This window comes from Chrysochloris asiatica, unplaced genomic scaffold (assembly GCF_000296735.1).
Source record: "Chrysochloris asiatica unplaced genomic scaffold, ChrAsi1.0 scaffold00223, whole genome shotgun sequence".
NCBI classification, from domain to species: Eukaryota; Metazoa; Chordata; class Mammalia; order Afrosoricida; family Chrysochloridae; genus Chrysochloris; species Chrysochloris asiatica.
Window position 1 is genome coordinate 4,145,399 of NW_006408741.1, and position 21,683 is coordinate 4,167,081.

General features: G+C 45.6%; 2 protein-coding genes across 2 annotated transcripts in view; both read right to left on the minus strand.

Annotated features, from left to right (window-relative positions):
• The window catches only part of CAMTA1 (calmodulin binding transcription activator 1), a 1,308,299-nt gene that overhangs the window by 916,186 nt on the left and 370,430 nt on the right, over window positions 1-21,683 (minus strand). The window lies entirely within an intron of this gene.
• Window positions 11,952-14,099, minus strand: LOC102814530 (UPF0688 protein C1orf174-like). The gene is made up of 3 exons (XM_006873114.1): window positions 14,072-14,099; window positions 12,570-13,099; window positions 11,952-12,062 (listed from the first exon to the last, which is right to left on the minus strand). The coding sequence occupies exons 1-3, from the start codon at window positions 14,097-14,099 to the stop codon at window positions 11,952-11,954; spliced, it is 669 nt and encodes a 222-aa protein (XP_006873176.1).

A 21,683-nucleotide genomic window follows, 5' to 3' on the forward strand; every position in this document is an offset into this window, starting at 1 on the left:
ACCACTACATTACCAGAGATATCTCTGTGAGCAGAATGACACACAACTGCCACCACAGCAAGCAACAACTGCCACCACCACCATCCATATGCATAGACACATACACATTTATATCCTATTGCGTCTCTGGAGCACCCTGCCTAATGCACCTTTCCAGACAGTCTTTGGTCAATACTATGAAGAAGCAAAAGTTCCCATATCAAAGTTACTTCACTTTTGCCAGGCATTTGGATTCACTTCTTTCTGTACGTTACATTTTTGAAGCATAAAATATATTGCTAAGAGTGAGAGAATATCATTAAAGGTTAATTATGAGAAACTTAAAGGTTATTTTTGCATATCTCACCTCTTGGACAAAAGCCGTTTCCTCATTACCATGTTAGAATATAAATTAATCTGTAAAGCATTTAAAATGCCACAAACTCCTTTACTTTATTATGATGTTAAATACCATGAATAAATATATGCTCCCCTGATCTGTAGGTGGTGGGAGGTCTTGCTGGAGACCATCCCCTTCTTCTCTCTGCTCCTGGATACTCTCGCAGGAGGCCATTCCAGTTTCAGATCCTTTTCTCCAGGACAAGGAAGCTGGGATAAGACTCTCTTGCTCCTGGAGTCTGCCATATCCCTCACTCTTGAGATCTCCTCATCCCTCCTATATAGCCTTGTCTGGTTACAGGGTGTGAACTGTTACAGGTGTGAACCATTTAAGCCCAAGGCCAAGGCCAGTTGTTTGCCTTTGGCCGCTTGCAGTAACTCAACCTGAGTCCTTGCCCCAGTGCTCAGCCCACAACAACCACGGTCCTCTCTCTTCAGAAGCCATAGAGTCCCTGGGACTCCCATTGTCCCTGCTTCTGTCTGTGGCTTCTGACAGAAAAGGATGATTCTAGCTTTAATAAAGTTAGACTGGGTTTCATTGAATAATTTATCTGCACACGCTGCAGTTCAGAAAGTTGTTGCTTCTCTTGCTGATGCGACACTTTCCTGGGGTGAACTGGAGTCCAGTGTGGAAAGATTAGGAGAGACCATACCAGTACATCAGGAAAGGCGGAGGCTGGAACTGCCCAGGAGGGTTCCCATTATAGGGGAAGAGGGAGATGCACAAGGAAGTGTGCTTACACAGCCCACCCAAGAGTAAGGGACCCAAGGCACTGCCACCATGCCTGGGCAAGAAAGAGAGTTCTAGAAAGTGGAAGAAATGGTCCTGGGATCCAAACACCACATCCCATCTCTGAAAAAGCAGCCCTGAAAAGCTGGAGCAAACATGGAACACTGGAGCAAAAGGATACAATTGAACTCCATCCCGCTCCCCCACTTCCCTTTATACATCAAAGACAAGAGAAGGAGGCTGTTGGCATCAGCTGTGACACCCCAAAGTAAGAGAGGAGAAGACTCCAAAGCTTCCCCAAAGAAGCCAACATCTATGGGCATCTATGAGAAAAGGAAACTGAATGCAAGGAAAGGAGACGATCAATTTGGAGTCAGAAGATCTGGGTTTCGTGTTCAGTTCTGTCACTTTTTAACCATGTAACCTTGGGCAGGTCATTTAAATCTTGTTCTCTGGCCTGGACGTGGCACTGTAGGCTAATGCGTCAGACTGCAAAGTGGTTTGCACTACAAGGTTGGTGGTTCAAACTCAGCAGCCACTCCTTGGAAACTCTATACAGGGTTGCTATGGGTCAGAACCAACTCAACGGCACTTAACAACAACAACAACACCTACACGATAGTGAGGAAAACTAGAGATGGCAAAGCTAAATTCTCTGAGGGATACAGGAGAACTGATCAAAAGGTGGATATTATCAAAATTACCTGTAGGTATCTCGTAAGACAAAGGAAAAGTAAGATTAGTTCCTGTGTCCAAGGAACATACATTTGAGAAGCCCTAGTAAGCTCCCCAGCTGCTCCTCGGAAACCCTCTACAGGGTTGGAACTGATTCGATGGCACTTCACAACAAGTGGCATACACAGGTAAGTTTTTGGCTGCTAACAGAATGGTTGGTGGTCCAAACAGATCTGCTTCCAAATGGAGCAGTGCTACTCAGAACATGTGAGGTCACTATGAGTTGAAATCAACTCAACAGTACCTGGAATAACAGTCATTGAATTCTTCACTAGGACGCGCTTGAGGTCGAAAGGAAAATTTAATTACATCATTGTAAAAGTAAGAGAATGAACGGGCTTAAATGAGGTACATGTGAGGGATGATCAGAGAACACTCAGCACTCTGTAACTCAGTGCAATAGCTCTACACCAGCTCCTGAATCCTACAAATGCTCTTAGCAACCCCAGGCAGCCTCCACTGCACATTGTTATTGTTAGCTGTCATTGAGTCATGTGACCCCATGCACAATAGAACAAAATGCTGCCTGGGGCCCTGATCATCTGTGGATCATACTGTGATACATAGGGTTTCATTAGCTGGTCTTCAGAAATAGAGCACCAGGCTGTTCTTCCTAGCCCATCTGAATATAGAAGCTCTGCTGAAATCTATTCTGCCGCAAAATGACATATAAGCCTCTACAGGCAAATGGAGCATTTGCTGTGCATGACAAGCATTGGTCGTGACTAAAATCCTGGTCTCCTACACAGAAGGCGAGAATTCTACTACTGAACCACACCACTTGCCTACATAGTGCCCAGGTAGCAAGATACAAACACCCACATACATGAAACCAATCCTAGCAACCATTGCCATGTACAATCCATTTCCTAAACACCAGACCTTTTCCACATATTAGCTCCAGTAACCCTTGCAAGAGATATAAATATCCATATATTCATTTTATAGGAAAAAAAGAAAAACAACCACAGCTAGGGCCAGAGAGATGAAGCAGTTTGTTGCTGGTCATCCCCTGTCATCTGTCCTCTCCAATTTTTACAACTCAGATGGCAGAATTGAGATGAACACAGCTCTCTCTCTCGAGTTCACACTACAGTTACACTAGATTGCCGACTCAGAAAAGTTTTCTTCATGATAGGAATTTCCATAGAGCTGGGAACAATGAAGCCAGCGCCATGGTCAGAATAAGAACTCTAAAAATGGCCATGTTTTAATTCCTAGACTCTGTGACTATGTTAGGTTGCATGGTAAACAGGAGGTAACTTGCAGGAGGGATTAAGATCATCAATCAGTTGACCTTAAAATAGGGAGATTATCCTGGATTTGACCATTGATGCCTTTGAATCATGGTATTGGTGAAGAACACTAAGTATATACCACGGACTGGCAGAATAATGAGTAAGTCTGTCTTGCAAGAAGTACAACCAGAATGTTCCTGTGAAGCAAGCGTGGAGAGACTTTGTCGCATGTATTTTGGACATGTTACCTGGAAGGACCAGTCCCTGGAGAAGGACATCATACCTGGTAGTGGAGGGTCAGCAAAACAGAGGAAGGTCCTCCAGGAAGGTCAATCCAAAACAGATGGATTGACCCAACGGCTAAGTTAAAACATAGAAGCAATTGTGAGGATGGTTCAGGACAGGGCAGTGTTTTGTAGCACATAGAACCAACTCAAAGGCACCTACCAACAACAACAACAACATCCTGGGTAAGTCCAATATAATCATAATACAATCAAAAGTAGACGAAGAAGGCAGAAGAGGAGGTCAGAGAAAAGATCATGGGAATGCTGTGTTGTTGACACTGAAGATAAGAGAAGGAGCCATGAGCCAAGGAGTGCTGGTGACCTCTAGAAGCTGGAAAAGGCAAGAAAGTAGGTTCTCCCTTAGGACCTCCAGAAAGGAACTTAAGTCTAGTGATACCTTGATTTCTGACCTCCAGGGGATAAGAGAATACAGTTGAGCGTTCTTTAAGCCACCAAGTTTGTGGTCTTTTTTTTTTTTTTTTAGTAGCCACACAAGACTAATCACTAGTGATGCATTTTGGGATAGTAGTCACACAAGAATCTCCTGGAGGTCATTTTTCTGCTGGCACAGGAAGAGGACCAATGAAAAAAGAGCTCAGATAAGCCCAAAGAGCAGACTTGGATCAGAGGACAAACCAACTTCCTGGAAAAGACAGGAATCCAACCTTAGTTCCAAGAATTCTCATTCATCTGCCTCTAAGTGGACAGCAGTCATCTGCAAAAATGATGCTATCCTCCTAGGTTGCTGATTAAAGATTACAAGAGGAGCTCCCACTCTCCCCTGCAGCAGGGCTGAATAATTCATCGCAGGCGTATTTGAATAAAGCAACAGAAGGCAAGGAGCCCAAGTCGGTCAGGCAGGCCCGGCCTGCTCAAGCAACTCAGCTATTAGGTCATTTTAAAACAAAAGGGATGAACTGTTGAAAGGATTAATTACTGGCTTCTCAACTCTCCTGAAGCACAGTGGCTAAAAATCATTGCAAATCGATGTCTATTAAACTGCCTCTGAACATTCCAGCCCTTCAGGTAAAGAAACTTAGAAAAAAGTAGAGGGTCCTGAAAATTCTAATGGGTTGGGATAAAGGGCTACATGGCCTAGAAAATGTGCTCAGCTCTTGTTAACAGGATGCCCCCAGCAACTATGGGAAGCAAGTAGTTGGGTGACATCAAGATTTCTGAAGCAAATGAAACCAACACCTAGAGCCCCCAAGCACTTCCAGGAAAGAACAGAGTGAATCACTTAAAAGTCCGATACACTGAATGCAGAAGCACCTCCAGCCGAGCTCGTTTCTAAAATGACCTATGCTCCCTTCTCAACTCTCTACAGGCAGGAGAGTCACAGTCCAGCCTCCATAAAGAAGACATGGGGCTAAGCCCATCCCACTAAGGAAAAGGCAGGTCAGGCCAACCCCATACTGGGCTTCCAGACCCTATAAGCTACTCAGCAGGTCTCCCCTGTGAATCTCCCATGTGAGGACTGGTTATTGTAGGAGAGGAAAAGGTTGGGCTACCCAGTAGGACCACCCATAATCTCCAAACATGAAGGTCTCAGCTTTCTCAGTGTGGCCAATGGGAGGACAGCATATCTGTCCTTTTTACTCTCTTGAGCCCCTAGGTGGTACAAACTGTTAACGCGGTCAGCTGCTAACCAAAAAGTTGGAGGTTTGAGTCCACCCAGAAGTTCCTTAGAAGAAAGCACTAGTGATGTACTTCTAAATAATCAGTCACTTAGAGAACAGTTCTACTCTGATACTCGTGGGGTCGCTATGGGTCATAATTGAATCATAGCAACTGGCTTTGTTTTGTTTTCACTCAAACATTATATGACTGTTGTTGATGTTGAGTGCCATTGAGTTAGTTGCGACCCTGTATAGGGTTTCCAAGGAGCAGCTGGTGAGCTTAAACTTCCGACCTTGCGGTTCAAATCAACTCTGCAGTCCAGCGCACTAACGCACAATACCACACCAGGTGGTACCTTAACTAGAATGGCCCTTGATAGATCATTCCAGGATGGCAAATGGATTTTAGCACAAGTACTACCTGAAGCCAATTCAGCCATCTTAAGGAGAGGGAGACTGAGTCCCAGAGAAAATGTACCTTGCCTGAAGTCACACAGAAAGTGAATGATAACGCCATGATTGGCATTCCTGTTCTGGGTCCATCTTGCCTAAGCTTGCCTTCTTATCAGTCCTTCCACATCATGCATGACTGTGATAGGAAACCTCTAGTTGGCTCCCAAAGATCCTGCCTCCTGGAATGCATGCTCGTGGGTAGGTTCTTTCCCTTAATGACACCTGTAAGAAACAGAATGCAGCCAAAGTGATAGGATGTTATTTCAGGGTTAAAGATTATGAAACAACATTGGTGCCATCCTGTTTGTCTTCTCTTACTCTCTTGCTCACTCACTGTAAGGGAAGTAGCTGCCATATTGTGAGCTGCCCAGTGGGGGGCAAGACTGATATGGCAAGGAAACACCTACAGCCCCCAAACAATTGACCAGTTCAATAATTACAAGAGTGGCTCAGAAATGGATCCTCCTTCAGTCAAGTCTTCAGATGAGATCCCCAACCCCAGAAGACACCTTGATTACAGCCACTGAAACTGTGAAGCAGTGGTGTACAGATACCCTGTATAAGATTCCTGACCCATGGAAACTGTGAGGTGATAAATACCTGTGGATTTAGTCACTGAGTTGAGATGATTTTCATAGCAATCAGAATTAACACAGTGATCAATAGATGTTTGCTGGGTGGACAAATAAATGAGTTTGCAACTCTGAGGTTGACCTCTGCAATGTTTGAGTCTCTTGACAATCATGTCCTATTTAAAACACTCTCTTATTGAATACTCTAATATGGACTTGCCTAGTCCTCTGTCTCCTTTCCCCTCGGAACATTGTTTTTCCCTAAGAACAGTTGAGTCCTTTTAGGTGGAAAAACATGACTCTTAAGTACATCATTATTCACAACTACAAAAAGGGAAGCAGATAGTTATTGGGCTCCATGTGCACAGGACCTGGGACCATCTGGAACTGCTGCTCTGAATGGAGTCTTGGTGAGAGCATCTTAATAGCATTTCAGTAACACTACTTACCAGACAATGTTCTAAGTGCTTAGCATACTTAACTGCTCCTTTATTCCTGCGAAAAGTTGGTACTATTATTGTTCCCATTTTACAGATGAGGAGGCTGAGGCACAGAGAGCAGGCATTTGGTGTTAGTAAATCAAAATGGCAGATCCGGGATTCATATTCAGAGTCTGGCTCCTGACCTCCACACACTTGGACAGGAATTATTTTCATCGGTTTTTATCTCTCTCTGCAGCACATTTCTCAACCTCAGCATTATTGCTGTTTGAGTCCAAATAATCCCTGATTGGGGAAGAGAAGTGTCCTGTACATTGTAGAATGTTTATCAGCACCTCTGGACTCTATCCACTAGATGCCAGTAGTACACACATGCACACTGCCATGATGACAATCAAAAATCTCTCAAGACATTGCCAAGTATTCTCTGGGGGACAAAATCACCCCCAGTTAATAACCACTGCTTTCAAGGAAGAAATAAATCAGCATGATCCCAGTGACCCATCAGAGTGAACTTGCAAATACGCGAGTCCATTCTCCGTGAACTATACTGGTGCAGAGAAACAAACAAAAGCTTTCAAATTAGACGCACAAGAGTTTGAATCCCAGCTTGGAAAGCTCCTCTAACCTCCCTGTGCTGCATTTCCCTCTCTTAAAATATGAATGTTTACTCAGGACTCGGTAAGTGTGAGCCACGGCTGTGCCCTCAAGGTGAGCATTTCAGCAAGATGAGCAGCTTCTGGTGGAACGAGCTTTGCTTACTCATTGAGTGTGTGACCAGGCTCCCAACAGACCCAACCCAAATAAAGACATCCCCAGCACGTCTCCCCTACCAAACTATCCTCTCTTGGATCTTTGACTTTCATTCCACCTTCTCTTATTCTATTGCAACTTAAAAACCAAAACTCACTGCCATCGAATCCATTCTGACTCACAAAGACCCTATTGTTGTTGTTAAGTGCCCTTGAGTCAGTTCTGACTCATGGAGAACCTGATTAGGGTTTCTGGGGAGCGGCTGATGACTTTGAGCCATGGACCTTGTGGTTCAAACCCACCTTGCAGTCCAGTGCATTATCCCACAATGCCCCACCAGGGAGAACTGCTCCACTTGGTGTCCAAGGCTATAAATCTTTATGGAAACAGACTGCCTTATCTTTCTCCTGCAGAGTGGCAAGTGGTTTTGAACCACCAACCTTTTAATTAGCAGCCCAATGCTTAGTCCAATGAGCCCCCTGTGCAGATTTTTCTATTGCCCCTAGAGTCTTCTAATTATCTATTCCAACAACAACAATGCCTCTGCTTTCCCCAGAGTTCAAGGACAAAAAAGTCCAAGTGTTGTCTCTGCCATCCCCCTCTCAACGTAAGGCATTCCCCACTAAAGCGCACTGTTTCCTGATTGAAATTCACCCCTGCAAATGTTGCTGTGCTGTTTTTCCCAATGAAATCAATTGAATCCAATTGATCTTGGCCCCATTTTGCATTCCTCCTACAACTCCAGTTGTGCGCACACAAACTTCTCAGCACACACGCCAAGCTCTACTTCACGCTATCTGGGAATTGCTCCCAAGTTATCTCAGCTATGCATGACTTGTCTCCCCAATTAAACTAGGGCCCAGATCTTTCTAGTAACCCTACAGTGCCTAGTACAAACCTGTACTCTCAATAAGGGCTTGCTGATGAATGCTAGACATTACTGAATTGCGTTTCAAACCCCTCCTCACCCCTACCTGTCATCTGACATCCCTGATGAGACAGTCTGTCTGTCCCTGGTGGTTTTCACAACTCCTCCCTGGAGGCAGCCTCTTCAATCAGCACGGTGGTGATAGTATCTTATTCTCTGAATTAACAAAACCGCTATCCCCAACCTGATCTAATCCTGGTTCCTCCCTGAGTCTCAAGCAGAAAGTCAAGATATTAAACCATCTGCCTGTTGGAAGCCACTTTCCAAGCCAATTAGGGATAATTTTAGAAGAACAAGTTCATGAGATACAACATCAAATGCTCTTCTCGGAAATGAAGGCTTACCATAAGATCAACTTCTTCAGAGCAAACAAGTTTCGCTGGAAAATTATAATGAACACTTGGTGAAGCAGAGACACCCTGCTCTGCAAGGTTATAAATACTCCCAAGAGCTCCACTACTCAGGGATGTTTAAAATGGTTTATTTTAAAGTTCTATGATACTGAAGTTAGAAACGCATTCCAATGTGAGTCAGGAAGACCTGGGCTCTAGCTCTAATGTCTGTGGCTAATTAGCTGAGGAGTCTGTCTCCTCATCCTTGAATGGAGGTGAATGGCTGGATGAGAAGAGTTCTCTCTAAGCATGTGTGCTACTCTGGCTCTGGCTTTCTCTTTTCTTTTCTCTTTCCCTCTCTCCATCTCTCTCTCTCTTCTTCTACCTCTGTGTCTCTCCGAGTCTCCCTTTTTTCCTTTTCTCTCTTTCTTTCTTTCCCTCTCCCCTCTCTCTCCCTTTCACCCAGTATCCAATAGGTATGACCTGCCTGAGCAGGGCTGTTATGAGGATTGGAATCCCAGATCTGAAGGGACTTGGCAAGCTATAAGCAGTCTATAAGATATTAGGAAGCCTGTGTTTCTATGGGTCTGGGAACTAAGCAATTTCATAAATGAGCATAAACAAGAACTAAGAGAAACCAGACAACTAGCATTCCAGATAAAAATGGAAACTGTAGTCAGTCCTTGACTGAGAGCACCCATGGGCAGGAAGTCACAACCCATACCTCCTGAGACTCTGAAGAAGCAGCCAAAGTTAGTTTAAAATCAACTTGGAGGCAGTGGCATGGATCATTCTGATCGCAATGTACACCCTCATCAAATGTGGTTTGAATTGACCTTTAATTGGGTTGCAGCTGCTGAACCTACAAGGAACAACTCAAAGCAAGAGCCAGACCCTCACTGGGAGGCAGAAGAGAGCCTCAAGTATGCTTCGATCCCCACTATCCAAGGAATATTTGCCCACCTCAGCAGAGTCACCCCAGTGCCCACTCTGCATTGGGAATGTTGAGGAGAAATACTCAGTCATGCAAATAATCCTCAACGAATGGCAATGTTGCTTCTGTGGATTCAGATACTAGCTGAGCTGATGAAGCCCCCACTTTCTGGTGGGGGGTAAACTCACAAGGCAATGACCTTAGCTTAGTAAATTAATTCCAAAGCACAATTGTTTTCAATCTTCATTTAAAATCAGCCTTTGTTAATCTACATTTAATGACATAGGAAATGGAAATTCCCTTAATAAAATAAGTTATGAATATTTATCATCCCATTTTACCTGAAAATTGAATAATTCATCAATTAACTTTACTATTAATTATTTAATGCAAAATTAATAAACTGCAAAACTCTTACGTATCCTCACAGACCCTCTGGCGCTGGGTAAGGAAATTAAGCACCAAGAGGAGCGATATCGCTGTGGATAATCTCAGAGACCTACACTGATGGGACAGATGGGGTTAAGACTAGAATCTTCTAGCAGAAGCACAACCAAACCACTTACTCATGAAGTAAAGGGAGAGTTTTTCCCCCTCACCTTGAAAATCTGTACAGCAGCCAAAAAAGAACTCAAAGTTTGGCAACTATTTTGAGAGAATGTTTCTTCCGTGCATTACCTCTATCATCTACACCCATCACCATCATCATCATCATTGTCAATATTTTTCTTGCATGTAAATGGGCTCATGACATGTTACAGTCAGCAAGTCCCTCAGACTTGGAGACTATACCCTCCCTGAAGTCTCTGGAAAGACAGCCTACTGGAGAGGAGGGTCAGTCCCTGTAGAGAGAGAGAGCAGGAGGGCTTTCAGAAGGAGTGCTAACTGCTAGGCTGATAGGCAAGGAGTAGAATGGGCAAAAGGCTGGACAATTGGCCTTCAAGGGAACCAAGCTCTGATCATTGGGCTGCTGCTGAGCAGCTGGTTAACCCAGGAAGCCTGGTTTTCATAGTTCTTCTGACTTCCATTTCATAAAGTGTCTTCTGCGGTGTCTGGGAGGATAACAGCTAATAGGGGGACATGGATAGTTTCTGTTTCCCATCTCCATCTCTCTGTGTGTCTCTATATCTGTTTGTTTTTCCCTTTCTGTGTGTCTCTTATGTGACTCTCTCTTTCCATCTCCATCTTTCTATCCAGCTCTCTCTATCTCTTTATCTTTCTGAATCTCTCTCAGTCTCTTACCATCTCCCTTTCCCTCTTTCCCTCCTTCCCTCTCAATCTCTCTTTCTATCTCCCTGTCTCTCTGTCCCCTCAGTATTCCATCCATATTACCTGCTTTGCAGGACGGTTGTGAGACCTGAGGTCTCAGGTTTGAAGAGACTTCCATGTTATAAGCAGCCTATGATCATACAATAATTGATGCCTTTGAATTGTGGTGTTGGAGGAGAATACTAAAAGTGCCATGGGCTGCCAAAAGAACCAATAGATCTGTTTTGGAAGAAGTGCAGCCAGAGTGCTCCTTGGAGGCCAAGATGGCTAAACTTCGTCTCTCATACTTTGGACATATTGTCAGGAGGGAACAGTCGCTAGAGGAGGATGTCATGCTGGGTAAGATGGAGGGTCAGAGAAAGAGAGGAAGACCCCCAATGAGATGGATCAGCCAGGTGGCATCATTGATGGCATCAAGTGTGGCAGCGGTAGTGCGGTTGGCCCAGGATCGGACATTGTTTCATTCTGCTGTGCATGGGGTCGCTATGAGTTGGTTCCGACTTGATGGCACCTGACAACAACAACAATGAGGCACTCGGGAGCCTTCACTGTCTTCTCTACCAGTTAAACAATCAACGACAAGGTAAATGAGAGCTCCTGGTTCCTCTCCACTTCCAGTCTTGTTCTTCCAATTCATTCTCCACCAAATGACATTGTTCATTATATCAACTCATTTAACTGCCCTGCTCAAGGGCCTGCACTGAAAGCTCCACCATCATTATCCCAGAATCCCTGGCCTGGTCGACATGGCCTCCATAACCTTATTCTACTGACTTTTTTTGTTTTTAATGCTCAAAATATATTTTATTTCCTATACACATTTTGCAAAATCTCCAAGGTAAACTTTAGTTTTATATGCAGCGAAATAGAGTTCTTTAAGAACTGGCATTGAATCAATCACAAGAATTCTTACATTCTGATAATGGAAAATAAACTTGCATATTATCAAAACTAAAGAGCTACATGAAGATTTCTCTTTACAAAGGTCTCCACTGTCTAACCCTTAGTCCCCTCGGCTGACTCGAAGCATATTCATATAGAAAAACACACCAACAAAGAAAGACCAGCTTTACAATCGCCAAGATAGTGACAGTTCCTCTCAGTGAGCCCTCGGCAACTAGTGGGAACCTGCGCCATTTGTTGCCTTCAATGGTTCAGTTTGGAAGTCTGACTCAGAATAAGTTCCCTTGGAGTTAAATTGTTTATGAATCCTGTAATTTTGCAAAATTGCCACATTGCTAACTATAATGAATATGAAAAAATTATTCTGTGCATTTTATTAACTACATTTCTGCATCGTCTTCATCGTCATCGTCGTCTTTGGCTCTGAAATGCATTTTCCTGAATTCTCGTCTACTCATGGAAGGACAAGCAGAAGACGCCGGTGGAAGGTCCTTGTGGGAGAAAAATGATGACTTCAGTGATGGAACACACCATGACATCCACATGCGTGACTGCAATTCACCAAGACCAGTGGGGCCTAATCACGGGCCCTCCTCTTTGCTGCCAGCTGCCGACCCCAGGGTTTTGTTTGGTCCCAGAAACGACTGAGTTGTGGTACCAGTTCTCTGGATTAGGGCCGATTCCCCGTTAGGTTGACCAAGTGAGAAATAGAAGGGAACACCCAGGGTAAGCCTGGGGTAGAGTCTTCCTAACGCTGCAGTGTGACACACCCACCACCTAACGCTGCAGTGGGACTCCACCCACCAGCATCAGTCTCAAGGTTTCAACGATTCTGAGGAGAATAGGGGTGCCCCGTCTAGCAATGCTTCACTCCCCCCACTGGCTGAAATTATGATGGTGTTTCTCTTTTCTTGAGGCATTAGTCACACATGGTCGTTCTGTGGAACGTAAATGGAGTCTGCGGTTCGTGGATGGAGGCAGGCCGGCGCACACCTTACCTGCATGAGCTCAACGTTCCCGAAGAAGCGGCTCACAGGCATGGGCAGGTTGCTGTCATCGTCCAGGAAGTCGCTGTTGTCCATCTGAAGTGCTGGCTTCTGGGCCTCCTGGGCCTCTGGCGCCGACTCATCCCACGCTGTGGAGCTGCTGTTGGAGCCTTCTGCTTCAGAAGCAGTGCTGTGCTTTGGCGGGGACAGGTCATCGTCAGTCTGTGCGGGGCACCCGTCCTTCAGGATGTCACCGTGGCCGAGGGGGGGCCCGCCTCCCTCCTGCTTGGCAGAAGCACTGGCCTCGCTGTCCGGGACCACCACGTGCTGTCCGCCCACCTCCAGAGGTTCATCTGCACAAGGGGTCTCAGGTGCTGCTTTGGGCAAGGGCCCACCAGCACGTCTAGTGACGAGTTTCTGTACGTCAGATCTCACGAGGTTGTCTTTGTCATGCTTGAATCTCTTGGAAGTGCACTTGTCAATGGCTTTGTGTGATGAGGAAGTCAGACACACAGCCAACTTAGACTTAGGGATGTTCACTTCTTGTGTAGAGGCCAACCTGGTTACTGAGCACCCTCAGCTTCTCAGGCGGGCTGAAGACCGTACTCCATCTGTGAGCTTCCAGCTCCTCATGAGTATGAGTGGTGTACCCCTGAGCCTCTGCCACCCCAAGACCTAGAGCTTTTGGGGCAGCAGCAACCTCCATCTATTTCTTCAACTCAACAGCTCATCACTTTCCCCCACTCCCACCACCTCCAAGCACATCACCTTCTTCTAGTCTTTTACTCCCTAACTCCCTCCTGCCTAGGTCCACACAAGCAAGATACTATTCCCAGTGCCCAGATTCACCCCCTAGTATTACTATTCACCCCATCCCCAAAAACACACATCCATCCTCTGACCAAAAGTCAAGCCCTTCAGGAAGGCCAAGAGGCAGCCTCTCCCTGAATTTGTCCCTTATTAAATACTACAACACAGTTGCCTTCTAGATGAGGGTGATAGAGTAGAGCTGTGCTCCACTGGGTTTTCAATGGATGGTTTTTCAGAAGTAGATCACCAGGTCTTTCTTCCGAGGTGCCTCTGGATGAAGTCAAACCTCTGACCTTTCAGTTAAGTGTTTAGCTATTCAATTCTGACTCATAGCGGTTCCATGTGTGCAAAATAGAAATGCTCTATAGGGTTTTCAAACCTGTAACCTTTTAGAAGCAGATTTCCAGGCCTATCCTCCAAGGTTCTTTGAGGTAAGATTGTGGAGCCAACCTTTTGGCTAGTAGTTGAGCACTGAACTGTCAACTACTTCACCATAGTGTTGTGTTCACTACTTCATCCCAGCACTTGTGCGTAAAGTTTACAGGGGAGGGATGCAGACCCACAGGTACATGGGGGGTGACAGTAGGCTAGCTCAGGGACTCCAGACACATCTGTGACCGCCTGGGAGAAGAAGGTACATCTTTCCCAAGCAGAGCTCAGGCAACCCCAAAATCAGAGGGCAGCTGCTCCTAGCTTTGCATTACCCCACAACAGTGCAGGCACAAGAGCCATGGTGTTTGTGTGAAAAGATGAGAACACGACCCATTTCACAGAGCAGGCTGTGTCCCAGGAGAAGCATAGCCCCTCATCAGTTTCCCCTCTCCATCACAACACCTAAGCTTGAGTCTGCATAATGTCATGACCTTGCACTACAACTCTCCCCTTCAGTCTGGCAGCGACTGGTCTCTCTGACACCCAGCCTAGGCGCCAGCTGACACTTTACATAACCAATTCAGTATCACCAACTGCAGAAAGTTCCTGGGCCTAAAGGGATGCCAAAAATAAAATAAAACAAAACCACTGCTGGTCCAGAATTCCCACAGGTTGTGCTCAAGGGTGATGGGGAATCACAGAGCCAGCCCAGGGACACCGTGACAGTACCCACACAGTCAAAACTGCCTCTCCCTCCTGTCCCAGAGCCACCTCAAAGAAAAGGAATGAGCTGAATTAATAATAAGCTCCCTACAGTTGAGGTGAGGGTCAACCAGTACAAAGACATTTATAGACTTCTTTTAGGAGAAATTTTTCTCTACCTACAACTGTTGCACCTTATTAAGCACTGAATGAAAAGAAGAAAATTGTCCCAGACATTTTATCTTAACAAAGGAGCATAATGACCAACGTGAGGTGTGTGTGCATGCCTATATGTGTGTTATGTATTTGTGTATCTGTGTGTAAATGTACTGTGTATTTGTGTGGGTATGCATAAGCATACGTGTGTGTATATATGTACACCTGAGTGTGTGTATATTGCATTGTGTACTTGTAGGCATATGGCTGTACCTGTGTGTTTATATGTGCTTGTGTGTGTGTACTTGTGTGTGTGTTGTATATATGTTTTGTGTCTGTGTGCATGTATGTGTGTATGTTGTGTTGTCTGTACATGTGCATATATGTGTGTTTATGTGTGTGGTATAAGTGTATGTGTGTATGTGTCTATATGTGTACACATCTAGGTGTATGTGTGTATATATAGATATATAGATAGATAGATATACACACACAATATAAAGCAAAAGTTCATGTGCAAAGTGAGATGAGCCGTAGACTTAGAGAACATGAGAAGATTTTGAAATTCTTTAAAAGTCCTACCACAGAGGACTATGGGAAATCTAAGAATAGCAAGTCAGTAATGCCTCCTTGCCAGCCTGAGAATAGTGGGAGAACCTCCAGTCCAGAATACCTGGCTGATTTGGTAATTACTCATTATGCAGAAAATTATGCATTGCAAATAGTGGTTTATTCCGTGAACACACCATCCCACCTCACAAGATGCCAGCACATGACCCACTTCTTTCACCCAGAGCAAGCAATGATTTATCAATCAAGATTGATCCAGAGGAACTACCATGGATGCCATGGTCGGGGCCCATTACAAACTTCCAAAGTCCAGGAAACCCTAATTTCCTAAGTCCAGACAAGGCAAATGAATATGCCCAGATAAGGTGGAAGACAGCAGAAATAGACAAAAGTCCAGCCACAGGTACTGACCCCCTCCTGCAATGCCTATCAGTGTGTGAGCACAAGGCAGGAGAATTTCACCATCCACAGGTTGTCACTGCCTCTGAGCTGTCCTGCTCAGAAATACCAGCAGCTGTCCCCAAGAGCAGGCTCCCATCAGGGTACCCTCCAGCACCCCAGCTTACATCAGACATGAGACTCTTGCCACATAAGATGTCATTGTGCTCCTGTCCAAGGAAGACACACACATTCATAACTACAAACAGAGCTGCAAGTCTCTGTAACACACATGGCATATGGGATGGTGCTGGAGGCCCAGGGATCCCAAAACTCTGCCCTGGGAGAGGCCATGTGCCCCACAACCTGTGCAGACCTCAGGAAGGCTCCACACCAAGCAAGAAGAGGCAAGACTTGGAGTGGTCCTGTCACTGAGCTGCCCTCCTTGGCAGCTACATCCCTGCACACCAAGAGGGGAAGTCTGGGCAACAGGCTTATTCAGCCCTGATCAGTCGTGCCTTGCTGTTGTTGTTGTTGTTCAGTGCTGTCTAGTCAGTTCCTATTCATAGCAACCCTGCATAGGGTTTCCAAGGAGGGACTGGTGAGTTTGAATCACCAACCTGGGGGTTGACATCCAGTGCTTATCCTGCAATGCCACACCAGGACTGCAATTTGAGACATGCATTTCTGAAGATTGGAAAACAGGTAGAGAAAGAGAGTAAAGCAGGTAAAACTGAGAGCGAGAGTGAAATGAAGAGGAAAGAGAGGTGGGATGTGAAGAAAAGGAAGCAAGAGGAGGACAAGGCACTGGGGAAGGGGCGCATCCAGGAAGAGATGGCCCACTACTTTGTTCTGTCCATCAAATGACAGTGCAGGATGAAAGCAAGTATAAACCCAGAAACAGGAACGGAGATGGAGACCAGAGTGGAAGGGAGGTGTATGCAGGGTAGACAGCTGACACAGTTGAAGCGAGGCCACACAAGTTAGCTCGCTGCAGAGCCTCCGAAATACATAGCAGATTGAGTCCACTCAGCACCACCTGGAACAAAAGACCTGTAGATCTACTTCAGAAAAACTCAGACATTGAAAACCGTATGGAATGCAGTTCTAACTCCAGACACGCATGGAGGTACCAGGAGTCAGAGCTGACACCATGGTAACCAGTTACTGGTTCCACACTGACTGGGGCCATTCTAAGACCCTTCTCTCTCCTCGGTCCCCAGACCACTGGCAGTCAGGCAAGCTCAAATCCCCAGGCAACATGAAGAGAACCTTCTCTGGAGGTCCTGCCAGAGGTAAGATTTACAACACTGACATCTCCAATCCCCCAACCCAAGTAAGGAAGAGCACAGGGGATCGCTGTGTGAGATAGCAAAATCCTCAGGCAGCTTTCAAAGAAGTCAAAAGCTAGGTCAACAATGGATCAATAAAGAAATAGCAGAACCAGCACATTATTTAGGCATGGAGAACAGCAATGCTATTGGAGATGGTGCAAGGTCAGGCAATATGTGCTCTATTGTACGTAAGATCACCATGAGTTGGCGCAGACTCCACAGCAATGAATTAGAACTACAAGAGAGGGAAATGGTCATCCCTGGGGAAAAAAGCTATACAATGATGATGGTTATGTACCCCTGAGTCCGTTCCAACCCAGAGTGGCCCTGTATAGGGTCTGGTCTGTAAATCTTTACGGGAGCAGAAAGCCACATCTTTCTCCCACAGAGCACCTGGTAGATTCGAACTACTGACCTAGTGGTTAGGAGCCCAGTTTGTAATCCACTACACTTGCAGGGCTCCTTAGCCGCAGTGTTTGTTGCTATTGTTAACAGCAGTTTAGTCACTTGTAACACATAATGACTTTGTATAGGGTTTCTGAGGCTTTAGATCTTTGCAGGAGCAGAAAGCCTCATCTTCCTCCCACAAAGCAGCTGGCAGGCTTGAACCACAACCTTGTGGTTCGCAGTCCAGTGCTTATCATATGGAGCCACCAGGCTCCCCATCTGTGGTATAGAGGATTGTTATTTTTACTTACAAATATTTTAGGATCGTTTGACTTATTAAACTCTGGGCATGTGTGTTTTTAATTAAAAAAATAGTCAAAGAATGTGAGGGCAGGAGCTAGCAGCCGGCAGATGTCTAACTCCAAGATAAATAAGAGCCCCTGCTTGCTCTCCTGGCTTCCAGGTGGGTGCCCACAGCTCACCTGTCCTCTGATCAGAAGCCACTGAGTGAGACAAACTCCCACCACCACCATGGTAGAAAAAGGGCTATCTTGTTAGAACTGCTCTACCTGAGACCCTACAGACATCCTGCCACCAACTCCCCACATGGCCTGCTCCTTTCACTTTCCTGTACATGAAGGGGAACAGGTAAGATGGTCTCCATGGTCCCTCTCTGCTATGACATTTTGTATTCTGTGGTTCAGGATAATGAGCTAGAATCTGGGACAGACCCACTTTTATCTGGAGTCTGGGGATTCTTGGTCCCACCTCCCCACCCCTGCTCCTGCCACTGTTGAGACATTACCAGTCACTGTCTCAGGATCCAGGTCATAGCTAACTCCCCACCAGATCCTAGAAATGTGCCAAAACCTTATGACCTGAGGCAGAGGTCTACTGGGATTCCCTGGTGTGGCTGAGCCTCCCTGAGTCCTGAGTGGGGTCTGATCTGCAGAGAGCGAGCAGCTGCCACCCTCGTGGCCACCCCTTGAGCTACATTTGCTCTTCAGTTAATGATGATACAGTTTGGGCTTGCTCAAGGATGTACTCAATGCATTAGGCAAATGCTGAAGTGAATGTAACAGGACACATCATTATGTTAATTTGATAGCAGGTCCCTAGCTCAGCATAATGCAAAGGTCACCACACGAAAGGATTGCTGGCCCGTGTATTTGTTCCTTTTCATTCTAGAGAGCAGACTCCCTAGCATGATAGAGCTATGAGACTCCCTTCCCTAGCTCTGTCCCGTAACAACACCCCTTACACACACACACACACACACACACACACACACATACATACCCTCCAGCCCTGCCCAGCTAGACACTGGAGAACCAACTCTAGCAGTGCTGGGGATTTTGTAAGCATCCCAGTGGGATATCCATATTATTTTTGCATTTGATTCTGGTAAGTTAAGCAGCCTCACCAGAAAGGTTGCTATTAGCTGCCATCCAGTTGGTTCCAACTCGTGATGACTTCATATAGAACGAATGGAAACGTTTCCCAATCCTGTGCTGGCCTCCTGAACACTGCTATGCTTGGGACCAGCATTGTGGTTATGTTGTTATACTTAAGGTTTCCAGTCACTGTTTTCCCAGAAGTAGATCACCAAGCCTTTTCTCATAGCCTGTTTCAGTATGGGAGTTCTGCTGAATCATGTCCACCATGAATCGCTTTAGTGTTGTGTGAAATCCCAGTGGCATAGCTTCCAGCATCACAGCAACATGCAAGCCAGCATAGGACAAAGTGACAGGTTGACAGATGAGTGGTGGCACCAGGCTTAGGAATTTCCCTAGAAAGTCCTGTAATGGTCCCAAAGAACAGGTGGCCACAGGTCAATCCAAGTGCCACTTATAATGAGCAAGATCAGGTGGCTTTCTAGGCAGAGCCTTCACCCAAGGACTGGCACCCACACCCTGTTCAGACCCGCTCTCCAGAGCAGAGGTCCCAATGGCTGCAGAGGCTGGGGCCAGTGCACCTGCCTTTGTGCAAACCCTCCCCGCCCCCCACTCTGCAATGGAGCTGCACGTGGCCTTTTCCCTCCCACAATGAAGCTACAGCCACTTCTGTGTTCAACCTGTTAAAAGACCAAAAGGCAGCAGGACCCTACCATTGGGGACCTCACTATCCCACGGGAGGAAAGAAGCCCACACTTAAGAACACTAAATTGTCAACAACTGACAAGAAATAAACAGAGGCACGAAGACTGAGAGCAAAGAGGGTTCACGGTGAGCTGGTGAGTTTGGGGAAGGTCCCCAGGAGAGGTCGGTTCCAAAGGGTGCAGATTCAGCCAGGAGTTGGGAACATTAGAGGTAAGATCAACAGCTGAATGATAGCAAACCTAAGACACAAGGAAGGTGTATTTGAAGAAGAGTAAACCAAAAGAAACAAACCTGCTGCCACTAAGTCAATTCCAAGTCACAGAGAGTTTGGACTTCATCTCAGAAAAAGTTTTTGAATAGAACAGTGATACACTTAAAAAAAAAACAACACAACAACGGAGTGGGGGGTGAGGGAGAGTCCTGGTGTGGCACTGTAGCATAAAGCACTGAACTAAAAGGTCTGTTTGAACCACAGGTCGGAAGTTCAAACTCACCAACCACTCCTCAGAAATCCTATACAGTGTTGCTGTGAGTTACAACTGACTCAACAACACTTAACACAACAATGTACTAAACAGAGTGTTTTAGGAAGACCAGTTAGTGGGGTATAAGAGTCCAGACTAGACGTGGTAAGGAGCTATTTCAAGAATCCAAGCAAACTGTAAGTAGTAAGGGCTGAGATCAGAGGCTCACACATACACACACACACAAAAGGATGTGAGTTTCATTTTGAAACACTAACACAATTGGTAATGAATTAGATCCAGGGGACAAACAAGATAGAGAAGTCAGAGAGGAGTGTAGGATGCGAGTCTTGGTGTCTTCAAAAATAAGGTGACACTTCTGAGAACAAGGGAAACCAGAAGATGAAAACCAGACAAAAGAAATGATAGTATGATATGCAGATGAACGTGTATTTAAAAAGTAGCTGGAGACATCAGACCAGAAGGCAAATTAAATGTCAAAGAGAGAGACTCAGACTTGGAGACCCGCCCACAGTGAGTTAATAGTCCAAACTGTGCAATCAGGGAGCTTCTTGGAGGAAGACTATGTCAAGAAAGGGCAGAAGACCAAAGACCAGATGTGGGAACCACCAACCACGGGGAGAGGGGAAAGACCCAAGGATGATGGAGCAAGGAACAGAAAGGTAAGATTGGAGAACTAAGTGGTCACTTTCACACTTGATTCTGATTCAAGCCGCTTCCAGGTGTTACAGAGTCAAACACTCCGTAGGGTTTTCTTAACTGTAATCTTCGCAAAAGCAGATCACAAGGTCTTCTTCCAAGGCACTTCTTGATGGACCCGAACCACCAACCTTTCTACCGAATTTTTTTTTTATTATTGAATATTTTTGAAACTCTTAAAACTCAGTTTTTCACTTTTCTCCTCCTTTCCTTCCAAACCCCTCCTTCTGCCTGGCTGTTTTACTGCTTATTGGCCAAGAAACATTTAGTGTTTATTATAAGAAATTTCTATTACTAGACCTTTAGTGCTTCATTGTGAAGGTGCTGTCTATATAACTCTCATTAATTAATCAGATAATTAATGGCATTTTTCCAGCCTCCTTCTAACTGGTATAGCAGGATTCCTGGAAAAGAAGGCTTTCAATTCAATCTTAAATTGGCGTGTCCCTGCCTTCCAGGGAAAAGTGAACGTGTTTCCCAAGGGTGGAGAAATAAATTAATGAGATTGCTGTAAGTTGCAGCCTGCCTGCCTGTGTTCTGCATGCCTTTCTCCCTGTCCACAGGGTGTGCAGCTCTCTGGAACCACCTGTGACTGGGGGATCTAAGTCCGGCTTAAGAGAGTGACCCCAGAAGCGCACATGGCTGATACACCTCTACAGCCTTATTTGCAGCAAAGGGAAACTTTAGATGTGTTTGCTGTAGGATTTTGAACCAATTGATTCCAGTTTGACCCCCTGCTGAAAATTTGCCCTCCCTTTGGAGTCCTGATATGGCACTGTAGGATAATCACTGGCTTTCCACCTGCAAGGTTGGCAGTTCAAACCCACCAGCTGCTCCTTGGAAACTCTATGAGTCGGAACTGACTCCACGGCACTTAACACCAACAACCACCCCAAACAGACTGAATCAATATCTACATTTTAACAAGATCCCCAGGTGATTCTTCTCAATCCTATATAGATATAGATATACGAATCGGGCTGCAAACCTTAAGGTCAGCGGTTCGAAACTACCAGCTGCTCCGCGGGAGAAAGATCAGGCTTTCTACTCCTGTAAAGATTTACACCCTCGGAAACCCTGTACAGGGTCGCTATGGGTCGGAACCGACTCGACGGCACTTAACAACAACAACAA

Excerpts from the sequence above, each read along its gene's own strand:
- LOC102814530 (XM_006873114.1), bottom strand. The coding sequence starts at position 14,099 with ATGGCTCTTGTGCCTGCACTGTTGTGGG. Across the intron at positions 13,100-14,071 it reads TGTGCCTGCACTGTTGTGGG|AAGTGAACATCCCTAAGTCT; the intron begins GTAATGCAAAGC and ends CCTCTACACAAG. Across the intron at positions 12,063-12,569 it reads GGAACGTTGAGCTCATGCAG|GACCTTCCACCGGCGTCTTC; the intron begins GTAAGGTGTGCG and ends TTCTCCCACAAG.